The sequence below is a fragment of the Squalius cephalus genome (genome assembly GCF_949319135.1).
Source record: "Squalius cephalus genome assembly, chromosome: 16".
NCBI lineage: Eukaryota > Metazoa > Chordata > Actinopteri > Cypriniformes > Leuciscidae > Squalius > Squalius cephalus.
The window spans coordinates 31,216,096-31,237,261 of NC_137137.1; the positions used below are offsets into that span (position 1 = coordinate 31,216,096).

General features: G+C 40.4%; 1 protein-coding gene across 1 annotated transcript in view; it reads right to left on the minus strand.

The window, feature by feature from the left end:
* The window catches only part of antxr1a (ANTXR cell adhesion molecule 1a), a 70,305-nt gene that overhangs the window by 14,559 nt on the left and 34,580 nt on the right, over positions 1–21,166 (minus strand). The window contains exons 13-17 of the mRNA XM_079897146.1: positions 20,749–20,844; positions 11,708–11,749; positions 9,498–9,593; positions 6,625–6,792; positions 3,905–3,985 (exon numbers count right to left, since the gene is read on the minus strand). Of these exons, the coding sequence (XP_079753272.1) occupies positions 3,905–3,985; positions 6,625–6,792; positions 9,498–9,593; positions 11,708–11,749; positions 20,749–20,844 (483 nt within the window). The remainder of the gene's footprint in view (positions 1–3,904; positions 3,986–6,624; positions 6,793–9,497; positions 9,594–11,707; positions 11,750–20,748; positions 20,845–21,166) is intronic.

Genomic DNA, 21,166 nt, shown 5'->3' on the forward strand with positions numbered 1-21,166 from the left:
TAGGGAGCCACCAGAAGGACCTGCTCTTCATCCTCCCTGACTTTGCAGAGGGTCTGTGCAAGTAGGCTCACTGGGGGGAAACGCATATTTGCAGAGGCCCTGGGGCCAGCTGTGTGCCAGTGCGTCCGTGCCGAGTGTTCCCTCGGTCAGGGAGTAAAACATCTGGCAGTGGGAGGTCTCTGAGGAGGCAAACAGGTCTACCTGAGCCTCTCCGAACTCTCTCCAGATCAGCTGAACAGCCTGGGGGTGGAGTCGTCATTCTCCCGGGAGCACAGCTCGTAACAGCTCGTCGGCCACACGGTTGAGCACCCCGGGAACATACATGGCTCGAAGCGTCCTCAGATGCTTCTGACTCCAGAGGAGGAGATGGCGGGTGAGTTGTGACATGCGACAGGAGCGTAGACCACCTTGTCGGTTGATGTACGCAACGGTCGCAGAGTTGTCCGTACGGACCAGCACGTCCCTGCCCTGAAGCGGCGTTTTCAAGCGGCTCAGAGCGAGACGTACTGCTAGCAACTCTAGGCATGTACCAATGCAGTTGGGGGCCCGTCCACACCCCTGACACTACATGCCCGTTGTACGTGGCACCCCAGCCGGTGGCAGAGGCATCTGTGAATACCATAACATGCCTGGACACCTGTTCCAAGGGGACTCCTGCCCACAGGAACGAGGGGTCTGACAACGGGCTGAAGGTCTGGCGGCACGCCGGTGTGATTGCCACCCGGTGAGTGCCGTGATGCCACGCCCATCTCGGGACTCGGCTGTGAAGCCAGTGCTGAAGCGGTCTCATATGTAGCAGTCCAAGCGGGGTAACCGCTGCTGCCATATGCCCCAGGAGCCCCAGGAGAATTTCAGTGGGACCTCCGTCCTGCCTTTGAATGTGTTCAAGCAGTTCAGCACCGACTGAGCACGCTCCTCTGTGAGGTGCGCTGTCTGTGCAACCGAATCTAACTCCATACCGAGAAAAGAGATCCTCTGCACGGGGGCGAGTTTGCTCTTTTCCCAGTTGACCTGAATGCCCAACTGGCTGAGGTGCCTGAGCACAAGGTCCCTTTGTTCACATAACTGATCTCGAGAGTGTGCTAGTATGAGCCAGTCATCAAGATAGTTGAGGATACGAATGCCCTGTTCTCTCATGGGAACAAGGGCCCCCTCCGTGACTTTCGTGAAGACACGGGGAGACAGGGACAGCCCGAAGGGCAGGACATTGTACTGATGTGCTCGACCCTCGAACGCAAAGCGCAGAAATGGCCGTGTCAAGGAAGAATCGAGACATGAAAGTACGCGTCCTTCAGGTTGATCGCTGCAAACCAATCTTGGGGACGGATGCATTCGAAAATGCATTTCTGCGTGAGCATTTTGAACGGTAGCTTGTGGAGGCGCTACTGTCCGAAGCCACCCTCTGGGGAGGGTTGGATCGAGGCAGAGGCGCATGGACTCCGCCCCTTTGCAGAAATGAGAGTCTCGACCGCAGCTACGCGATGGTCAACTTTCCGCAATGGGTACATGACTCATCCACAAAAGTTGCCTCAGCGTGTTCGAGGTCCAAACACACAAGGCAGCGATCGTGACCATCCCGTGACCCCAGGTAACGACCACATCCAGAAACACACAGATAGAAAGTCATCTTTAAAAAGATGCGTTCTATCGGTGTAAGCTCTTTTAGGGACTGCTCTCGCTGCTGCTGAAGCACGCAGGGGAATGGTCACCACAAACATGGACAGGAATGTGCACCTGTCTGCGCGCTGTCTCTTTCTCGCTGGTACCAGCTGTGAAAACAGCCTTTAAGCGCTCACACCTGCACACCTACCAGCTGTGAAAACAGCTTGTTTGCTCTTAGACAAAACAAAAAAACAGAAAACAAAGAGAGAGAAAAAAGATTGCATGCGCTGCTGTGCTGTAATGCCCGCACCAAAGTGGAGAGGTCCTAAAGAGGCTTGAAGTTTCCAAAGCTGATTTGTTAGGTTGGAAGAGAGCATCGAAGTGCTTGGCTTCGAAGCAAAAAGCTGAAGTGCAATCGCACCTTCTGCTCATTATATACCCGCGCTGCGAGGCTGAACAGCTGATGCAAATGACTGCACGCCAATGTGTATTGGCTTGTTTTAGTTTCACTCGAAGTATATTGGCCTCTCTAGCGAGATTCCTATTCGTCGGTGTTACGTTCCACGTGTATTTGTGTTTCTTTTGCTCTCTGTGTCTCCATTCAGTCTTTTTAGGTTGTGATCTTTTATTGGCTTGTTGTTTTCCCTGCCTTCACTCACAGCAACAGTGTCTCACATCAATGTTACGCAATCATCCCCTTTTACAACTTTAAACTCGTAACATTTGGTCTCAACGTGGTGTCGACTGACCGACTGAAGAGGAACTTTGAATTGAAGTGAAGAAATTTCAATATAACAACATTAATTATAATTAATGTAATGCATCCTTGCTGGATTTATTTCTTTAAAACAAATTCTTAGTATCAGTTTAAAAAAATTGTAGTATCAGTAACCAGTGTATTGTATATTTTCTGAACAATGAGACCTGACTGTGCCCTGAAAAAGTTCATTACATCTCCAACGGTCCAAACCGTATATAAAAGTCTATGAACAGCATTGTGTATGGGATCCTGTTCTTAGATGAACTCTTTTTCTCTGTGGATTTGACCTGCAGTCAACTGTATAGTCAAATCATCCTCTGCATAAGTAGCATAATAACATACAAGTCCACCCTAAAGAACTTTATATTTCATTTCATGCACATCCCCAACTGGGATATAAGATATGCATTTACTCTGTTTATTTGCTTAGCCCAGGAGACCCAGCATGCAACAGGTGGGCTTTGACTCGGCCTGTAGTTGTTCTCCGTCCAGACGAGGATAGAAGAATGTTTGAAAGAAGCACGGAGTGAAAGCAAATACATGCTATAGAGATGAAGCCAAGTCTAACTGCAACATTTGTCATTAACGTTCATGATAAATGTTTTAGCAAAGCTGACTTTTGTTTTACTAAACATTACTAAATGAAAATATGCACACTTATATGGATAGTTTATTCAAACATTATCATAATTTATTGAGCCCTCAAGCTGATCCAAACCGTATGTTTTTATTTCTACATATGACACAAAAGGAGATTTTTTAATAAACAAAAATAGATAGTGAGCACAAGCTCCAAAAATGTCAAAAAAGCTCTTTGAGACCAAACTGAACAAAGATCTAGGATGTCTATATCCATGCTGTGTAAAGCTCTGTCAGTGTGAGCCTGGTTTCCATTTCCTATCAAGCTGTAGAATAAAACCATATTCATCTTTTTATTTCTGCTTTTCATCACCTAAGTAAAGCCAAGTCATATTGAATTAACTGACAGTTATAATAGCGATTTAACAGATTGCTCTGTTGGACTGTGAAAAATGAATCAAGAAAAGTCAGTAAAGATCTTTTTTTTTAAGCTTCGGAGTCATTGAGTGTGTGTTCATGTTTAAAAAGAAATTAAGTGGAAACAGCAAACTCTTTGCAGATAATTACCCTGTTCAGCTCTAAACTTCCGAACTTCCATCCACTTTTCACACATATTCCCAACTACCGCATCCTACTCACTCATATTACCAACAACTCATAAAGCGTATACAGTACTGTATATCTGTGTATCCAAATCATGTCTAATCCCAACTGCTTAAAACCTTGTATCATTCCATTCCTGTTCACAAAGGAAACAACGTTCTCACACCCTTCTAATGTTGCTCCTTGGGCAAAGGCTAATATGTGCAAACAAAAACCAATAATGCATTTGACCAATATATTTAAATTTTCGTATTTTAGTTACTGTGTAAAATAAAATACTCACAAAGAAATGGTCTCTGATAACCTGATAAAGAAACAAATTGTTCTGTGATACAATAAACAGTGAACTAAGTGTCTTACCTTGTCTCCTGGTTGTGGTCGCATGATGGACACTCGATCATACCCTTTCTTCAGAAGTACCCACAATGCATCCAGTTTTCCCTGCACATTAGCGCACACACACACACACACACACACACACACACACACACGCATCAAAGACATGAAAATTAAGTTCGAAAAAGCAAGTGTGCTTCTGCTGTGCGATTCAGGTCTTTTTTGACCCTCAGGTGTTTAATAACTTGTTCCTCACATTGATCAGTCACTAAACTCTGGGAAATGGGTTTTATTAACAAAGAGATTTCCTGAACTTAACACCCCACATGTGGACTCTCTGGCTCATTATCAGATGAGACGGATAAAGCTCAAAGCCATAGTTTAGACTGAATCAATGCTTCACTATCTGCCCCAGGGTTATTAAAATGAAACCGCATTCTAATGTCCCTCAGCCTTGACCCGACTTCCTAATAAAGTCAGCCAACTTTCATTGCACAAGAGCTGCTGTCTTCATCAAAAAAAAAGGGGGGGGGGGGGGGGGGATGTAACAGAGAAAATTAATGGGTGAAGGAAAGAGAAGAACAGAAGAATGTCTAGGAATATTTAAATGTAAAGTTTGGTCACAAAAATCTGATCACGTTGCCTCTCTCCAAATAAACAAATAACAGGCAGACACATGAGATAGCATTGAACAAATAAAAAGGGGATAAATGTTAAAACGAAAAAAATTAAATAAAAATAAATAAAGAACAGACCAAAAGAATGACCGGGGGGGCACTTTGGCAATGCTCAGTGCTCTTGGACGGCAGGGTCTATGAGAGTGAGGGAACTGAGAGAGGTGAAATGAGGGAAACCTGGTTTTGAGTGTAATGAAATGCTGACTCCACAGGCCCAGTTTCTTGGAGGTCACCACAGTTTCTGGTCTGTATTACAAATCCCCAAGCTATGATTCATAGACGCTTGATTATAAGCATTGACATCTCAAGTCATGAGTTTAGACATATTAATTCAGCAGGAGAGCTGCATGGTGGGGGGCTGCTCATGTATAGCTGTCAGCAGAGTGAGTCTCATCTATAGTCTTAGTGTTCAATGGAACACAAAAAAAAACTATTTTTTACAAACATTCAGTTTTTTGTCCATTCATTGAAAGTGATTTGGGCCAATTTTGTTGCTCTTCAAAATATCTACTTTTGTGCTTTACAGAAGAAATCAATACATTATCTACATGCCCATAACATAGAAAACCATAGAAAACTCATAGAAAGAGACTATAGCACACCTTGTGGCAAAGCTAAGACTACAGCATGTAAGTATTATACATTTCAATCTGACACAAATTTAAACGTGAAGCTAGATGCATCTGCAGTCACATTTGACCTCAGATGAAATTCTGGCAGTGTCAGAAGATTTGACTCTCACAGTCCTGCAGTGTAATGTCTCTGACAACGACCGTCAAATGGTCTTTGTTTTTCAAGAAAAATCATGACCAAAATTAAAGTTAGAGATTTCTTTGTAGCCACCATTTCAATTCCGCATGTAATGCAGCTCACTGTCACCGAACGTATCATTGATTGATGATGTAAATTGAGTGTGTCCGTTTTTAACGCATCTTGATTGTCTACAGTCTGACATTAATGACAACTGAGATCTTACAGTGTGACGGATTACATCGGGGATCATGTTCGTACAGTCCAACAAGGAACAATCGTAAAGGACTTTTATAAATGGAAAATGGTTTCGCTCTTTACAACGTCGGACACATAACGGTAATTAATATGATTAGCCTTTTGCTTGTCTACGTTATAAATAAGCTAATAATGTGTTGCTAATGTTACACAAACCATGTTCCCGTTCGCCATCTCAGAGTCAGACAGCTGCCTTCTAACAATCAGCATCCTTAGAAACACTTTGAACAACTCAGAACGTCAGTGGAGAGTTCATCATTACATCGTAATTTACATCATACATAATTCACTCGCTATATTGCTAAGTGTACCTGATTTCTTTTATATCAACAAAAAAATATACTGGGATAACCTGGCTTCTCTTGAGACTCCACTGCTTCAGGGCTGTCTAGTAATAGTACTAGACATAGTAATGATATGCTAAAGCCCGCCCACATGTTGACCTGATTGGTTACAAGGTAGTTTGTGACGTCAGAAACGCCAGCGATATCAAACCGCGTTTTTCAAACTGCGTCTTTAGTTCACTGTGCTGACTTATGAATTTGCACATGGTTTGTCTTAAAGCATATTAAAAACATCACACAGACATATAAACAACATAAAAAACTTGATTTTCACCACAGGGGGACTTTAAAGGTTAAAATTCATGTGAATGTTTGGGCAAAAGTGGTCAACATTTCTTGATTTTTTTAACAGTTTTTATCACCCTTTTACCTTCATTAGTTAATTTTGCAGTATGACAAATGTATTTTTTTAAGATACAAATATTCCAATTAATATGATCTCATAAAAGCAGAATATACTCATAAATCTCATATACTGTATATATATATATATATATATATATATATATATATATATATATATATATATATATATTAAAAAATAATAATTCAATGAGTTTAGCATGTAACACCGCACAACATGTTAACTTCCCTTGAGTTTTTCATATGGACTATCCAAATGTCCCTTTAAAGCACCTACAAAACATGTTTGTTTCTCAACACAAAATGCTTTTAAGTTATCATGTTTACCCTGAGAACACGCAGTTGTTCTCACCTTTATAGGGGAGTACCATTTGCGAGGGCCTGCTGGTTTCCGCATGCCATTATTTAGGATGCGAGAAGGAGGAGCTTCAAACTCTTGTTCAGGCATCTTTACCCTTGCGTTCTTCGCCTTTTCCAGTTTAGCACCCTCTTCGGTCGAACCTTTCTCACCCCAGCGAACCTGAAAGGATGGTGATGATCATGTTATCCAGCATGATATGACAATGATCTGAAGAGCAAGAACATCTGACCTTCTCCAAAGAGGAGTTCACATGACAAATTTTATTTTATTCTTATTTTATTTTATTTTATTTGTATTATATTAGTTACTTTGACTATCGTGTTATGTAGGGAGCTGTTCATGAAAGCTGCGTTTGTTTTTTGGGATGGAACGGATGACTTTGCCATCGAAGGAGAAGAGGAGCTAAATATCAATTAGACATTCAACCTGATTCATAATAGTAACACAAATTGCTTTCAGAGTTGGGAGACTTTTTTATGAAGTAAGTTGTAACTATAACGGAATACATTTTAAAGGTATCCTTAAAATGTATTCCGTTATAGTTACAACTTACTTCATAAAAAAGTTATTCAGTAACACAATCCAAGCACCACAATATGAAAGTAATGTAATCTGATTACTTTTGGATTCCTTCAAAGTCACGTACATAAAAAATGTTAAGTAAAAAGCAATAGTCAGGAGAATGATTGCACATGCAAACATGAGTCATGACTGGCAACAGAACCAGCTGTCAATTAGAGATATGCGGATCAGTTCTAACATCAACCGTATTCACTGTTAATATAAATCATCCACCCGCCGCCCACTCAAACCTATGATTTTCTCTGATTTAGATATCTGCACCCGGTCGTCACATTGTGTTTTACTGTGAAATGAGAGTTCCATGTCTTTTTTAAAATCAACACATTGATGATTTATCTCTCAACCACCAGCAATTAATTGGAATGTTATTTTCTTATTACTTGGCCCACCCACCCGGATTATCTGTTGTCTCCACGGATATAATGCAATCTGCTCATCACTACTGCCAATATAGCGTTATTATGTCAAAATACTAATTTATTTAGTTTCAAGTGAAACCATTGCAATCCTGATAGTATTCCCTTTTTTTTTTTTTTGTAACTAAAATGTAACTATAATCTGATTACTTTGTTTTTTGTTTTTGTTTTACAGTTACCACATTTTCTTATCCTGATTACGTAACACCGTTGCATGGATTCCGTTACTCCCCAACCCTGATTGCTTTCAATTATTGATGACATCATAGCAGCAGGCACAGCAGGTTCAACATAGTCGTTGCCTGTGGCATCAAGATAGGGGGGTGATCCTTTTGGTTAGGGGTGTTTTTGTTTTGGTGATTTTAAATATCAACAGCCGAACCAGAAATCTGTTACTGCTCCTTTACACCGCCTACTCTGCAGTGTTGGTAATTTAGGGAGAATGTTTGACGGAAGGAAGGATTCCAAACAGCAAGCGAAGCTTGAATTTCCAGGTATGTTCCTCTTTGCCTGATGTATTCTCAAGATGGAGGCGCAACATGGCTGCCGCCATTCAAGCGACCTGCTCGTATGTATTCTGAATGCCAGATTCTACGCTTACGAGAATACTTGATTAGTTGTTGGAAGTAACTACACATGAATGAGCACATATAATTTTGAAAGAACAGAGTGTTTTTTTGCTAAGAATAAACTTAAAAAATTACACAGTGTAGCTTTAAGTCCTGCTGTGATTGTAAACTCTGATACTTTACCGGCAGCTATTTGTTGGAAAAAACACACCGGGACTCAGCATGTTGAATCAGCGTTGGGCCATCGGTAAGAGAGAGAACTCTGATTGGCTGTTTAGCTAACGAGTCAGTGCACGAGAATAAAAGCGAAAGTGATGAAAGCGAGTAAAGAAGTCAAGACAGTACAGACAGAAGTATAATTTTATAATTTTATGTCATCTTACCTGAGCACTCAAATCCACAGATATTTTCATTATAACATGAGCCGACTGGAATGAAGAAAGTGATCAGCGTGATTGATATTCAAAATGGTAAGCAAGCGCTTCTTTGTTTAAGGTTTTTATATCTGCAGCCCTAGTTTCGGTTTCCCTTTTTGAATGATGAAAATAGACTATTGATACCTGCTGATATAGACAGATATTTATTACATGCAGGCGCAGAAAACATGTGCTAGTTAACAGTGTGTTCAAGCACAGTTTTCTGCAGAGACGCAGCTGACGATAGGCAACGCTAGATCTTTGACGTCGGCTTGGTGTGTCCCGGGCTTAAGGTGGTTTAGCTGGTCTCCCAGCTCAGTTAAGCTGGTGTTCAGATGATTAAGTTTAGCTCCAGTGTTCAAAACCCATCTAAAACCAGCAAACTAGACCAGTCTTAGCAGACAGCTAAGACCAAGAAACCACCTAACAGTAGGCTGGATTAAACTGTTTTCCCTTGTTTGTATCATGGCATTTGTAAGGTGTTGTTAATGAGGTTTGCATAGTAGGCTACATTGTTTATTTCAAGCTTACTTTTTGTGAATGTGTCTGACAAACATTTTACTTTCCCTTCTGTATTTCCTGTTTTTCTCCACAGTTGTAGGCTTTTATATTCACTTTCGGCAGCACTGCTGACTTCAATTATGACGTGGTGAAGTCTCTTGGCAAGTAATGTAAACAACAGTGGTTTCATTCCAAGTAGAGGCAAACTGTCAACTGGAGATTTACAGACAGAATCTATCAACGTTAAGAAAGATACTTAACCCTAGGTTCCTCAAGAGACACGACCCTCTTCATCTGGATGAAAAGCATCTGTTAAGTGACTGAGTGTGCGCTAATTTAGTGGCTGGTGTCTTCTAGTGAGTAATACAACTGTTGTTTACCTCCATTCTTTTAATGCCACCAACTCCTCTTCCTCCATAGTAGGACGCGTCGACTGTGGGCCACTTCTTCTTCGGAGTTCCATCCTCTTCATCATCCTTACACAGCAAACGAGACAATGAACAAAAATAGAGCTCAATGGTTCTCAACCGGCAGACTGCAAAGCTATTCTAGTCAAGGACAACAGGTAAAGAATTGTTTTTTTTTGGTGCAAATTACTAAGGTAGCCAAATTAAGAAGATGCCAAAATCCTCATCTTCGAAAACCAAGAACAAAATTACACAAGGTAAAAATAAAATACAACCCAGACCATATTACGTAGGGGCTACAGGTTTCATACTAAATCTGGTTCTCAGTTCTCTCTACATTGAGAACTGATATACACATCTTGTTTTGAATGAAACAAAAACACTATTGTAAAGATTTTTTTGTTTGTTCCACGAACATATTTTTGTAGTCTTATTCAAATGGCACAGCATTTTCCTAAATGAGGTGTGACTCACTCTTTTAAAACATGACTTTTTCATTTATTGCCTCTCAGAAAGGCACGAGCAATGCCTTACGCCCTCCCTAGCTCTTCCTGATCCAGTAAAATAAGTTCAACTTGGCTCACTCAAGTTATGACTTTATTTTTCCAGCTCTGAAGAAATTTAACCCTGTTTAATAATCAGTCCGCGGGATTTGAACAGCCATCTTTTATCAATGCCTCTATACTTAATCAAAAAGTTTAACAGCTGTCCCCTCCCTTCATATTTCCGACCACCCACTTGATTCCCCATAACATTTTATATCCTGAAAGTTTAGTGTAACTTAAAGAAACCTTTGGGGAAAATTCTCCAACCCACAGCCATTCCACATTTAACATTCCTACGGTCTTACAAAAGTGACATCACTAATTAAAGATTTTAAAAAAATAAAAATAAAAAGCTATCATATTACAGGTCTTTAATAAGGACAGACTGAACTAATTTATTTTAGCCCAGCAGAGCCAGCATGGTTAAACAACAGTCTACAAAGATCTGGATAGTTTTATAGAGTCGAAAGTCTCTCCCAAAGTTCCTGTTAAATAGCTGAATCATTCTGGCCTTCAGAAAGAGTTTGTCAAAATAACATTGTTACAAAATAACATCAAAATTAGACTATTTTTATGGTCTTAATACACAATTTTCATGTGTGGATTTGTACATTGAGACCCCTAGGGATTAATCCTATGATCCAAGAAAAATAAGAGTTAAATAAGACAATCACCATAAACTCTGCAGTTTAGGGTGATATAACGCCCCTCCGTTTACTTCCTGGTCTGGTCTGAGTTTATTTAAACGATAATGACCAGCTGGCTATGCGTTATCCCACTTATTACACAGCTACTTACCAGGATACTTGTCATCTTACTTGCAGATAATCTACAGACACATTTTCTGTATTAATATTAATATATAAATATTAATATTTCTGTAATACACATTAATAATGTATTAATAGTAATCTGCAATCCAAGGTACTTGTCTTTCTCTGTTTTAAGTTCTCTCTTTTCCAGCTCTTTAAGTCTCTATGACAGAAATATCATAATTACGAGATTCCGATTTGTAAAAAGCATTTATGTCCTTACAAAATTCATAATTACATGGCATGAACACTGCAACTAATCAGGACCTTGTTGGTCAGACAAAATTGTTAGTATATAGTATATTAAAATGTAAAAAAATAAATGAAAGTATATTAAAGTTTGATATATACGGTCCTTTGAGGCAATTTACTTTTTTTCCAAAAGTTCCCTTTTTTTTTTTTTAAGTAAATAAACAAAAATACTTGACTGCTCAGTTCTATAATTGATTAATCAGAATAAAGTATTCCAGAATGCCATGATAAAGTGCTGATATTTAGTACAACAGCACTAGAATTTCATTTTAATCACACCACTTGACTGTGCTCATTGCGTTCCAGACCAGAGTATTTGAGCGGTGGCATGATTATGCTTTGAGCAGAAAGGGGAAATCTCCTTCATGCTGGTCCACTGATATTCTGTTCCAGACCAGCTTTCATTCTGTGTGCTGCTTCGTGGAAGGCAAACCTTGATGCTTTGGCTTCTTCTGGTATTATTTTTTGTTGGCGGGGAAGAAATAAATGACCTAACTAGCTAGTTTAGAATAAGATGCTGCTTAATTAGATTGTGACAATTGTGTGGCAATAACCATAAAACAAAAGTTCTTACCGTACTATCTTCCACTATTGGTGGTGGAGGTTCATGGATAATCTGCAGAGAGAAAGAGAGAGAGGACAGAGGATGAAAAGATAAACAATCTCACATGAGCCCACTCATGCTGGCATGTCAGACCACATGCTCTCCAAAGTAAAAAACAAAAACAAAAACTTCCACTGACAAGTCAAAGGACCCAAGTAATGTGTTCAATGTGTGCCAGAAAATCAGGTTACACAAAAACACATGGCTAAGGAATTGCACCCCTCCCCTCCTCGTTTTCAGTGTGTTTACAAGCAAGTTTAAATGACCTAAAAATCTGGAGCCCATATCTAAATGCTTAAAGGCAGAGCTCAACATTAAGCTTTTCCAGGTAAGTGTCTTTCAGAGTAATAAAACTGATTATTTACTTGTCCAGAAGTCACTTGTACAACAACATCTTAACAATACAGTACAAAAATACCACCAGGAATATAAAGTCAACCATATAATCCGTTAATTATGCATGATTCAGCTGACCATTCAGTATTGAAACGTGAAAAAAAAAAGTTATGTTTTCCAGCCCAAATTAATGTTCCTGTTAAATTAATGTTAAAAATAATAGTTTTATAATATAATTATAATAATTGTGTTATTATACTGCTATATTGATTTAGTAATAAATAAGATAAACAGTTTTTCAGAAATCCTACCCTCCTTAGACCTCAAGAAATTCTGGAAAAAAAAAAGTTTGTAAATTCTGAAAATTAAATAGCTTGTTGCATTATGGCATTACTTGTTATCTTTTTGCAAAACTTTGTGTAGTATGAGGTTAGCAGCTAACCGGTTAGTGTATTCTAAGCTATCAGCTAATTGGAAAACTGAAAACACACAAAAAAGATGGACCATTTACAGCTTTGGTTATATGACGTGACATGCAATATATCATTTAAAAGACATGCATTGAAGTTTAAGACACCATCAGTTAAAAATTGTGGAATTCCAAGTCAGGTACCAAGTAACCAAAAGAAGATCTTTGGAAAACTAATATTTAATAGTGCTACACATCTAGTATTTATCCACATGCAAAAGAGCACATGTTGTTATTGTTTTGAAACTCATCTGAAATTCTGGGAATCATGTGAAAAACATTTCAAGGATAGAGACATTAAAAATTCCAGAGTGTAGTAATAATTCCAGCTCTTTTGCCTTCTCTTTGGACTGAAGGGAAAATTATTTGATTAATTGAGTGTTTGTGGTCTCTTTCTGTGATTTAGTGTTGTCAGGGATCAGGATGATTGTATTTATGAGTGAGAGCATATGAACAACACCACACTGCAAAAATAAATAAATATATATTTTCTGTTTTGTTTTACATTACAAATATCTAACAATTCTTAAATCAAAATAAAATTATTTAAGATATTATTTTCTGAAAAAAAAAAATCTAATTTAAATGTTTATGATTAAAACAAGAAAAAAACATCTGTCCATTGTGTAAGAAAAATAACTCCATGTGAGTTTAAGTTTATTTGTTTCTGTTTTAGGTGGGTTTGTCACGTGTTTTAGTTCTGTGTCCTAGTTTTCAATTTGTTTACATAGTTTTTCATTTTTTTTTTTACTTATTTGCGCACCTGTTATTCATTCCGTTGATTAGTTTTTCTGGTTAGTTAAGCCATGTGTTTCTTTTAGTTCTCGTCTCTTTTTACATGGTTGTTCTGTTCCTGAGTTCTTTGATAAAATTAAAACTGCTGCTATTAGATCGTTCATTCATATTTATTTTATACAACCATAGTAGACAGAAGAACAGACCATCTAGCGGCAGTTCGTATCCTCCTCCTCTCCCAGGGGGACAGCACCCTCGAGAGAAACACGCAGGCCTTCCTGGATTTATGCCACCTTGTCCACTATGACGACGACAGCCTGTATTTGTATTTCCTCCAGGAAGCTTTGTAATGTGGGTCCCTCTTTACCATGCGTGAGATGGAGGAGGATCGCCACACTACAGCCCACGCTGTGCACTTTGTGCCACCTGCCACCACATTGTCCGTTATTGAGGAAATACTGATGGAGTATGAGGGTAGGGAGTGGAGCCTATAAGGCGAGTGTGGATGACCTGAACTCTGAGCCCCAGATTGTGTTTGAGGATATGGAGGATAATAGCACCGAGCCTGTTTCGTCACCCAGTACTGAGTTATTGATGTCGGTGTCGGTGTTCCTGTCCTGCCTCCCACTCCAACCTCCTCTGCCTTTTCCGAGTCGGCCAAGAGAGCCGTTCCTGAAATGTCTGCCTGTTCCACGTCCACCAAGATGGTCGTTTCTGAGATTTCTGTCTGTCCGGCATCAGTCAGGAAAACTGTTTGTGAAACCCCTGCCTGCACTGCCCAATCCTTCAGCCCTGCCTGCACTGCCTCTCATCAGCCCTTCGGCTGTTCCCATGTTACCAGCTCGGTGCTTTGTGGATCTGCCTTGGGCTGATAGTTTGCCAGCTCAGCCTTGGACTGTCAACCTGTTTGTTCTGCCTAGAAACTCCGTACCTGTCACTCCACCTCGAGCCGTTGAACTGTTGGCTCCACTGTGGCTCCTCGCTCCCTCAGCTCCACCAGGGACCGTCGTCCCTACGGCTCCACCGGACTTCCTCGTCCCTACGGCCTCACCTTGGTCAGTCGTCGCTCTGCCTTCACCATGGACTTCCGGGCCTTCAGCTGCGATTCGTCTCTCCACCCCTTTGGCTCCGTCTACCCTCCGGCACTACCTCAGCCCTTGGGTGCACCGGCACCGCCTCAGTCCTCAGGCACCCTGGCTTCACCTTGGCTTCTCGTCCCCCCGGCTTCGACTGGGTCTCCAGGACCTTCAGTGTCGCCCGGACTCTTTGGTTCTGCCTGAGTCTCCATCATCATCGGCTTCATCTTGGTCGGTAGTCCACCTGGTTCCGGCTGCCAAGTCTCCACCATGACTCCTCACTCCCTCGACTCTGCCTTGGGCTTTAGTCCTGGTGTACCTGCTAGGGATACCGCCCTATTTTCTCTAACCATGATCTCTGCCCTGGTTCCTCCTGTTGTTTGCTCCACCATGGCCCCTGTGCTTGTAACTTGTATCTGCCCCCACCTCCTAAGCCCCCACTTTCCCTCCCCTGTTGGACTTGTTTATTGTTCATAAAGTTGTAATTACCAGTGAGAAACGTTTTTTTAAGCCCCCAGTTTCCGAGTTAGGGTATAGGGTGTCAATTAAAAAATTAATGGTAGAAGGAAACTGTTATTGAAAATGTTGTCATGAATGTTGATGTACCATTTAGTTTTATACACATATATTCTGCTGATGAAGATCAGCTATAAAGCTTATTTTAATACTGCTCATTTAGCTACAGTAGTTTAAGACAAGCTTGTGCAACAAATCTGCCCAAAATTGTTGTTGGCTGAGAAGGATTAAATACAGATAAAGTAAAAGATACTCTTCATTTTGTACTGCTACAAAGTTTTCTGTCTTTGTTGAGATATTAAAAAAAGACTAAATTAACCAACACATTCATTTAATTACATGCAAATTCACTTTTCGAAAATTTCGAATTTATTGGTTGAAACTGCACAGAAAGACTTGAACACAGCATTGGCATATAGAGTATGTTTCATATACTGGCTATCCTACAGTGAAAACAGCTTTATTTATTAAAGAGGAGGCATTCCAGTTTTGGCGCATTGCAAATATAGTTCTGTACCTCCAGTAAAATGCTAGCATTAGGCTACTTGGCAATCGATAGATCTCAATGCAGTTGAGAATGGGCACCATTCCTCCTTGTTATTTCAAAGGTCAAATTATAATTTTATTTCCCATGGTAACACAGGATAACATTTCCCAAACAGAGCCGTGCCCCCTGGAAGTTCCCGGAGAGATTTCAGGTGGCAGACAGACAAGTCTTTTTCCGTTTTTTTGTCAAGACTTGTAAAAATATTCATTTCATATAAGGCATTTTTCCGAGCAGGTTTGAACTTGACTAACACACATGGTTTTTAAAATCTAAAAGACTTGTGTTAATAAATAAAGCCAAGCTATTTAAACATAGCAATAAGCTAATGTTAATTTGGTCCATGATAGCCAACAGTTGATAGCCAACAGTTCCACAATCATGGAAACTGATTGTGGCTGAGCAGGATTTTAGTTGGTTTAGCTGGTTCAACCTTCCATGAACTTCACTCCAGAGCTCCACACTCTTCTAACATGGCAATGACTCATTTGTTCTCTTTTCCTGTTGTGACTTTCCAGACAAATTCCAGACATGTCTAGTTTTTCTGATATTCCTCAGTTGGATCTCACTGACAGTCTGAATTATTATATGTCCCTCAGAAATCAAGAAAAAGGCCATGCTAGGGTCTCAAGCAGTGGAAGCACAATGTCGTGTGGAAAATGTTCAATCTCTGTAAGATCTATAGGTCAAATTGTACCCTGCGGAAAACCTGTTGTTGACCAGGGGTGTCTGATGCTATCCTGCAGAATATCAACACACCTGCCTGGAAGGTTCTAATTAAGCCAACACCTTTATTTTCTGGTTCAAGTGTGTTTAATTAGGGTTGGAGCTAAACTCAGCAGAAAGGTGGCCTTCAAGGAGCAGAATTTGACACCTCAGGCCAAGACCATCGCAGGTTCTGCTGTTGATTATCTTAAATTACCAGTCAAAACCATTATATTGACCAGTATAAGGTATATTTTGGGCACTTTCATGCTGGTTTTGACTTGTCACCATTATGGCTACATTGGTCAAGCTAGTTTACCTGCAACAATGACCTTCTGACCAGCTTGTGCTAGTGTAAAAAAAGGCCAACTAGTACAGGTAAGCTTTTTAGCGCCATTGTCAGTGCGTCTACCTTTGACCAGATGCAATGGCACTGTGACACGGATGGGAGTGAGGTTTAAGAGGCTGACACTGTGTCTATGCTGGACGCAACAAAGCAACCATTGCAAATGAATTTTTCCTTTGTATCACAAGTACTGCAAATGCTTGGAGTATGTCAGAAATATAATGGAGCATCAGTTCACAGTCAGGATTTGTCATTTTGCATGGCGCTCTGTCCAGTGTTGACAGCATCACTTACTATAATGGGTTCTATAGGGTTTTTTTTTTGTTACTTTGCACCGCTCACGTCTGTTGTAAACAGTGTGAGTGCAACGAAGGCCAGCTGGTAAAAGCTGTGCAGGCAAACTTAAGAGGCACGATAGCAACTGACACTAGAGGCTGCACATTTGTTAGTGCACCCACCTCCCATACCGGTTAATGCTGATTTGATGCCTACTCTGGGGTGCGTTTCCCAAAAGCATCGTTAGCCAACTATGGTCGCAAGTTCTGTCGTTATCAGCATAGTTCAATAAGTCTGTGATTCCCGAAACCATAGTTTTAACGAACATCCACAAACAGCATTGCAAACCTGTGGTTAGAAGCATAGTTTCTTGTTTGCATGACATGTGGACTTGATAAACACTTATTTTGAGCAAAATAAGCAAGCTGACATTCAGTACAATCTGTATCTTTTATTTGGAATACATACAAATGTCATTTATGTCGATTAACTTGTCAAGAGATTTAAAGCACCGTTTTTGAACAGTGCGCATGTGCGTACATGCTCTAGTACGCAAGGACGAGCCTATGATTGAATCTGGAAATAAAGTAAAATAACTGAGAAATAGTCCTCAGATGCCATGTCCGTAATTTATAGCAAAACATCTAGCATTAATTAGATCTCTAACAGATTCATTAAAAGTAGTTATTACTCCAGCAGGTGCGTGATATCATTAACTAACGTTGAACGACCAATTTGCGACAATGCGGTTTTGAGAAACAGTCGTGACTAGCTCGGTACTATGGTAGTAAAGCAGCGAGTTACGTCACTGTACCAGAAACACACCCCTGAGTGATAGGGCCAGTTACACTAGTGGAAGAGCAGCATTACCCAGCAGTTGAGACCAGCTCATTTGAATTAGAGTCAAAACCAAGACCAGAAAAGCATCAAGTCTGAGTCAGGACCGAGTCTACATGCTCCTGGTGACCTTCCATGACAAGATCAAGATAATGCCAGCAATTGCTGGCACATGGACTTGGGTGCATGTGGACTCTGTCTTGACTCAAACTCAAGCCTCTTCTGATCTCGGTCTGGTCACAATAATAAAAAAAAAAAAATCGCACTAATCAACACTGATTGGTTTTTGGATGTCTAGCCACATAATCAACCATTTTGACCCCTCCCTCCCCTCCCCTCCCCTCCCCTCCCCCCCTGCCAATTCAAAACTTTTTTTTTTTCCTCTATTCTCTAAATTCTTATATTGAAACTTTCTTTATTGTAAAAAAAGGTTCTACATCTGCACCTCTGCTGGAACCGTAATGAGGAAAGTCACTTTTGACATTTGACCTTGAGAGTTCAAAGGTGACATTAGATCCAAGAGGTGTCGGGCCAATCTGTTCATAAATCCCAGATGGCCTTGACCCTGTGTGGGTCTAATATACTCAGTCAGGGCTTAACAAGTCATTACAGAACAAATAAGGCATGAAAACTGACTTAACACAACCTGCACATAGTGCCTGGACACCACTGGAATAGAGGTTATAGCAACAGAAAGGCTCATTACATGGTCAAAACAAACAAACCTGAAGGATGGCAACAACCAAAGTTACCCCAATGTAAGCAAATCATCTGGACATATAGGGGGACATATGTGTTCCAAGCACTGGGTGGTTTTCTATAATTGGGCAAATTTTTGTGTAATTCATCTTTGTAATAGATATTCATTTTTGAAAGACGAGTAGTCCTCTCCACATTTAATGAAATTACCAAATCTTCAATTAAATCTTTTCAAATTGTTATTGGTTCATTCTCAGTCACCTCATAACATAAGAACCAGTAAGGCTGTACACTTATGTGCAAAATAATGAGATTTTTAAAAAAAAACATATATTGTTTTCCAATCGATAAATAGGCCCACACAGAATCTGCATGGGCAGTGGCTCAGTGGTTCATGTAGGTTGTCTACAAACCGGAAGGTTGGTGGTTCAATCTTGACCAAGTGTCAAGGTGTCCATGAGCAAGACACCTAACCCCAGCTGCTCCTGATGAGCAGGATGAGCTCCTGGCCATAAGTCTGTGAAAGCGCTATATAAATGCAGTCCATTTACCATTACTAAAGTACTAAACACTTAGTCCTGTTCAGAGAATAGCAGTCCAATATGCTACATTTTATTGTTTTTCTCTGTATGCTACATGGATGAGTACACTCACATATCTCATATTTTGCACCGTCTCTTTTGCGCATGACACAGCATCCTAAAACACATGACGTTCAAGTTAATAGAACTTAGAGTTAAAAAAATAAAAACTTGCTGTTTTTTTCATTCCACTGTCCTGCATCTCACATTTTGGGCCCTATCTTGCACCCAGCGCAATTGACTTTGTACACCGACGCATGTATCATTCCTATTTTGCACCCGCGCACAGTGGACTTTTCCCTCCTCAGACGTACGTCGGTAAACTAGGAAATGCATTTGCGCTCCCGGGGGCGGTTCAGCGCAAAGAGGAGGCGTGTTCCGGCGCAAACGTTCCCTGGTGCTATTTTGCAGGTTTAGAAAACAATTCCGCCACTGACCAGGAAAAACCTAGTCTAAAGTCAGTGGCGCGTTGCGCATGTTATTCATATGCTATTTTAAGGGCGCATGCTTGGCCATAATCAATGTAGCGTGTGCACAACACGCATGCACTTTGCTTATCTCATCTACACACAGACAGAGTAGTTCTCATTTTTAGAAAACCATACATTACTACAAGGAAAAATATTAACACACGAGGGCAATCATTGTTGTGTCCATGAAGATGTGAAAAAATAGGCATAAATCTAGCTTACACATTTACCCAAATTTTTATACGCCTGTTTAACCGAAGCTAATTTGGGTGGGTTTCTCCCATCCACATACAATGTCACTTCTCTGTGTTTTACAGCCCTGACGAGAACGTTGGTCTCCTCGACTGTGAACCGCTCCTGGCGTGCGCCTGGCAAATCCACCGTTATAATAGCAATCCGCCATGGAACAAGCGCGCCTGCTCTTAAAGGGAATGTGAGATGTCGCTCTGATTGGTTTATTTCACGTTACGCCCAAACCACACCTATGAATAATGAAGCTACTTCAGACCAACCCATTTTAGATTTGCGTCGGGCGCAAGAGTAATTTATCCCGCCGGTATAATAGCAACAGCGCCGAGACCCGCCCACAAAGTTGCGTTTCGCGCTTGATACTTGCGTTTCAGATCGTTAAATTAGGGCCCTAAATGCAAAAATGCATTCTATGTGCCCCTATTGCTAGCTGATTATTGTTTATTATTAACAAATACTCAAAATATTTAGTAACTTAACAAACAAAGGGAGAGGAATGTGAATAAAACTGATGGGAAAAACAAGTTGATGAATAGCTTATTATTACTGATTTGAGACTGTGTTTGTTGGTTAACTTAGACTATTGGTTGGTTCCATTTCACCTGGAAACTGGAGTGATTTTTATCCATAGTAACCTTTCTCAGATTTAGCAAAAATGTGTGTAGTCATGTCCCATGAGACCAGGGGTGCATTTCCTATACAACTACCATTGAAATGTACATCACTGGAGAAATTAGCTAGCTAATCGCAATTGTTTTCCGAAACCTTCGAAAATTTGTCGCAATTATTTTGGTTCAACAATATAGAACTGTTGTTAATGACGCCAGGCAGGTTTTAGAGTAATAATTCTACTAGTTAATCATTTCGAGATTATTATTGAGATCATCTCTGTAAATAACGAACATGGCATCTGAGGAATACTTCGCAATTTTTGTTCTCCATTGTTTTTTTTATTTCCAGATGTTTGATTCCATTGTGGGTTCTCTCTTACGTTATACTCCTTCAAACTTTCCCTGCGGACATGAGCACATGCACATTCATCTATTTAAGTTTTCATAAGTTTTCTGTGTAATTCTGCAGATGCAGATTTGGGTGTAAGTCCTAATTTGTAGCAGCACTTCTATCTGAGTAAACTAGCACAGAAGTTGAGCTGTTTCACGCAGAGGACTCACCACAGTGCAGCAGAGAGGCCAGAACCACCACAGGAGAGCCAGAATCAGCAGTAGCATCACTATCAGTAGCGCTATGGCCAGGATCGTACCATCAGACTGCGGGGAGGAGCAGATGAACACCACTCTGACTGGGACCGTTTTTTGTTATCACATCAGATCCAAATGACATGCAGAAAAACATTTGGAAAATGCAATGAAACAAAACGATGAAGTCAGTCCTTCAACCTCCAGTTCAAACAATGGCTCCATATAAGGGTGCTAGCTGTGAAAATAACAGATGATGCATGACGACAGAGATGGTTAATAAACGAGGGGATTGAACCACGCTACAAGTGATCTCACTGGGAGATCTCATAACCCATTGCCTCTCTGACTGGTGGGAAACGTATATAGTGCACTTCTTAAGAGCTTTAACTGG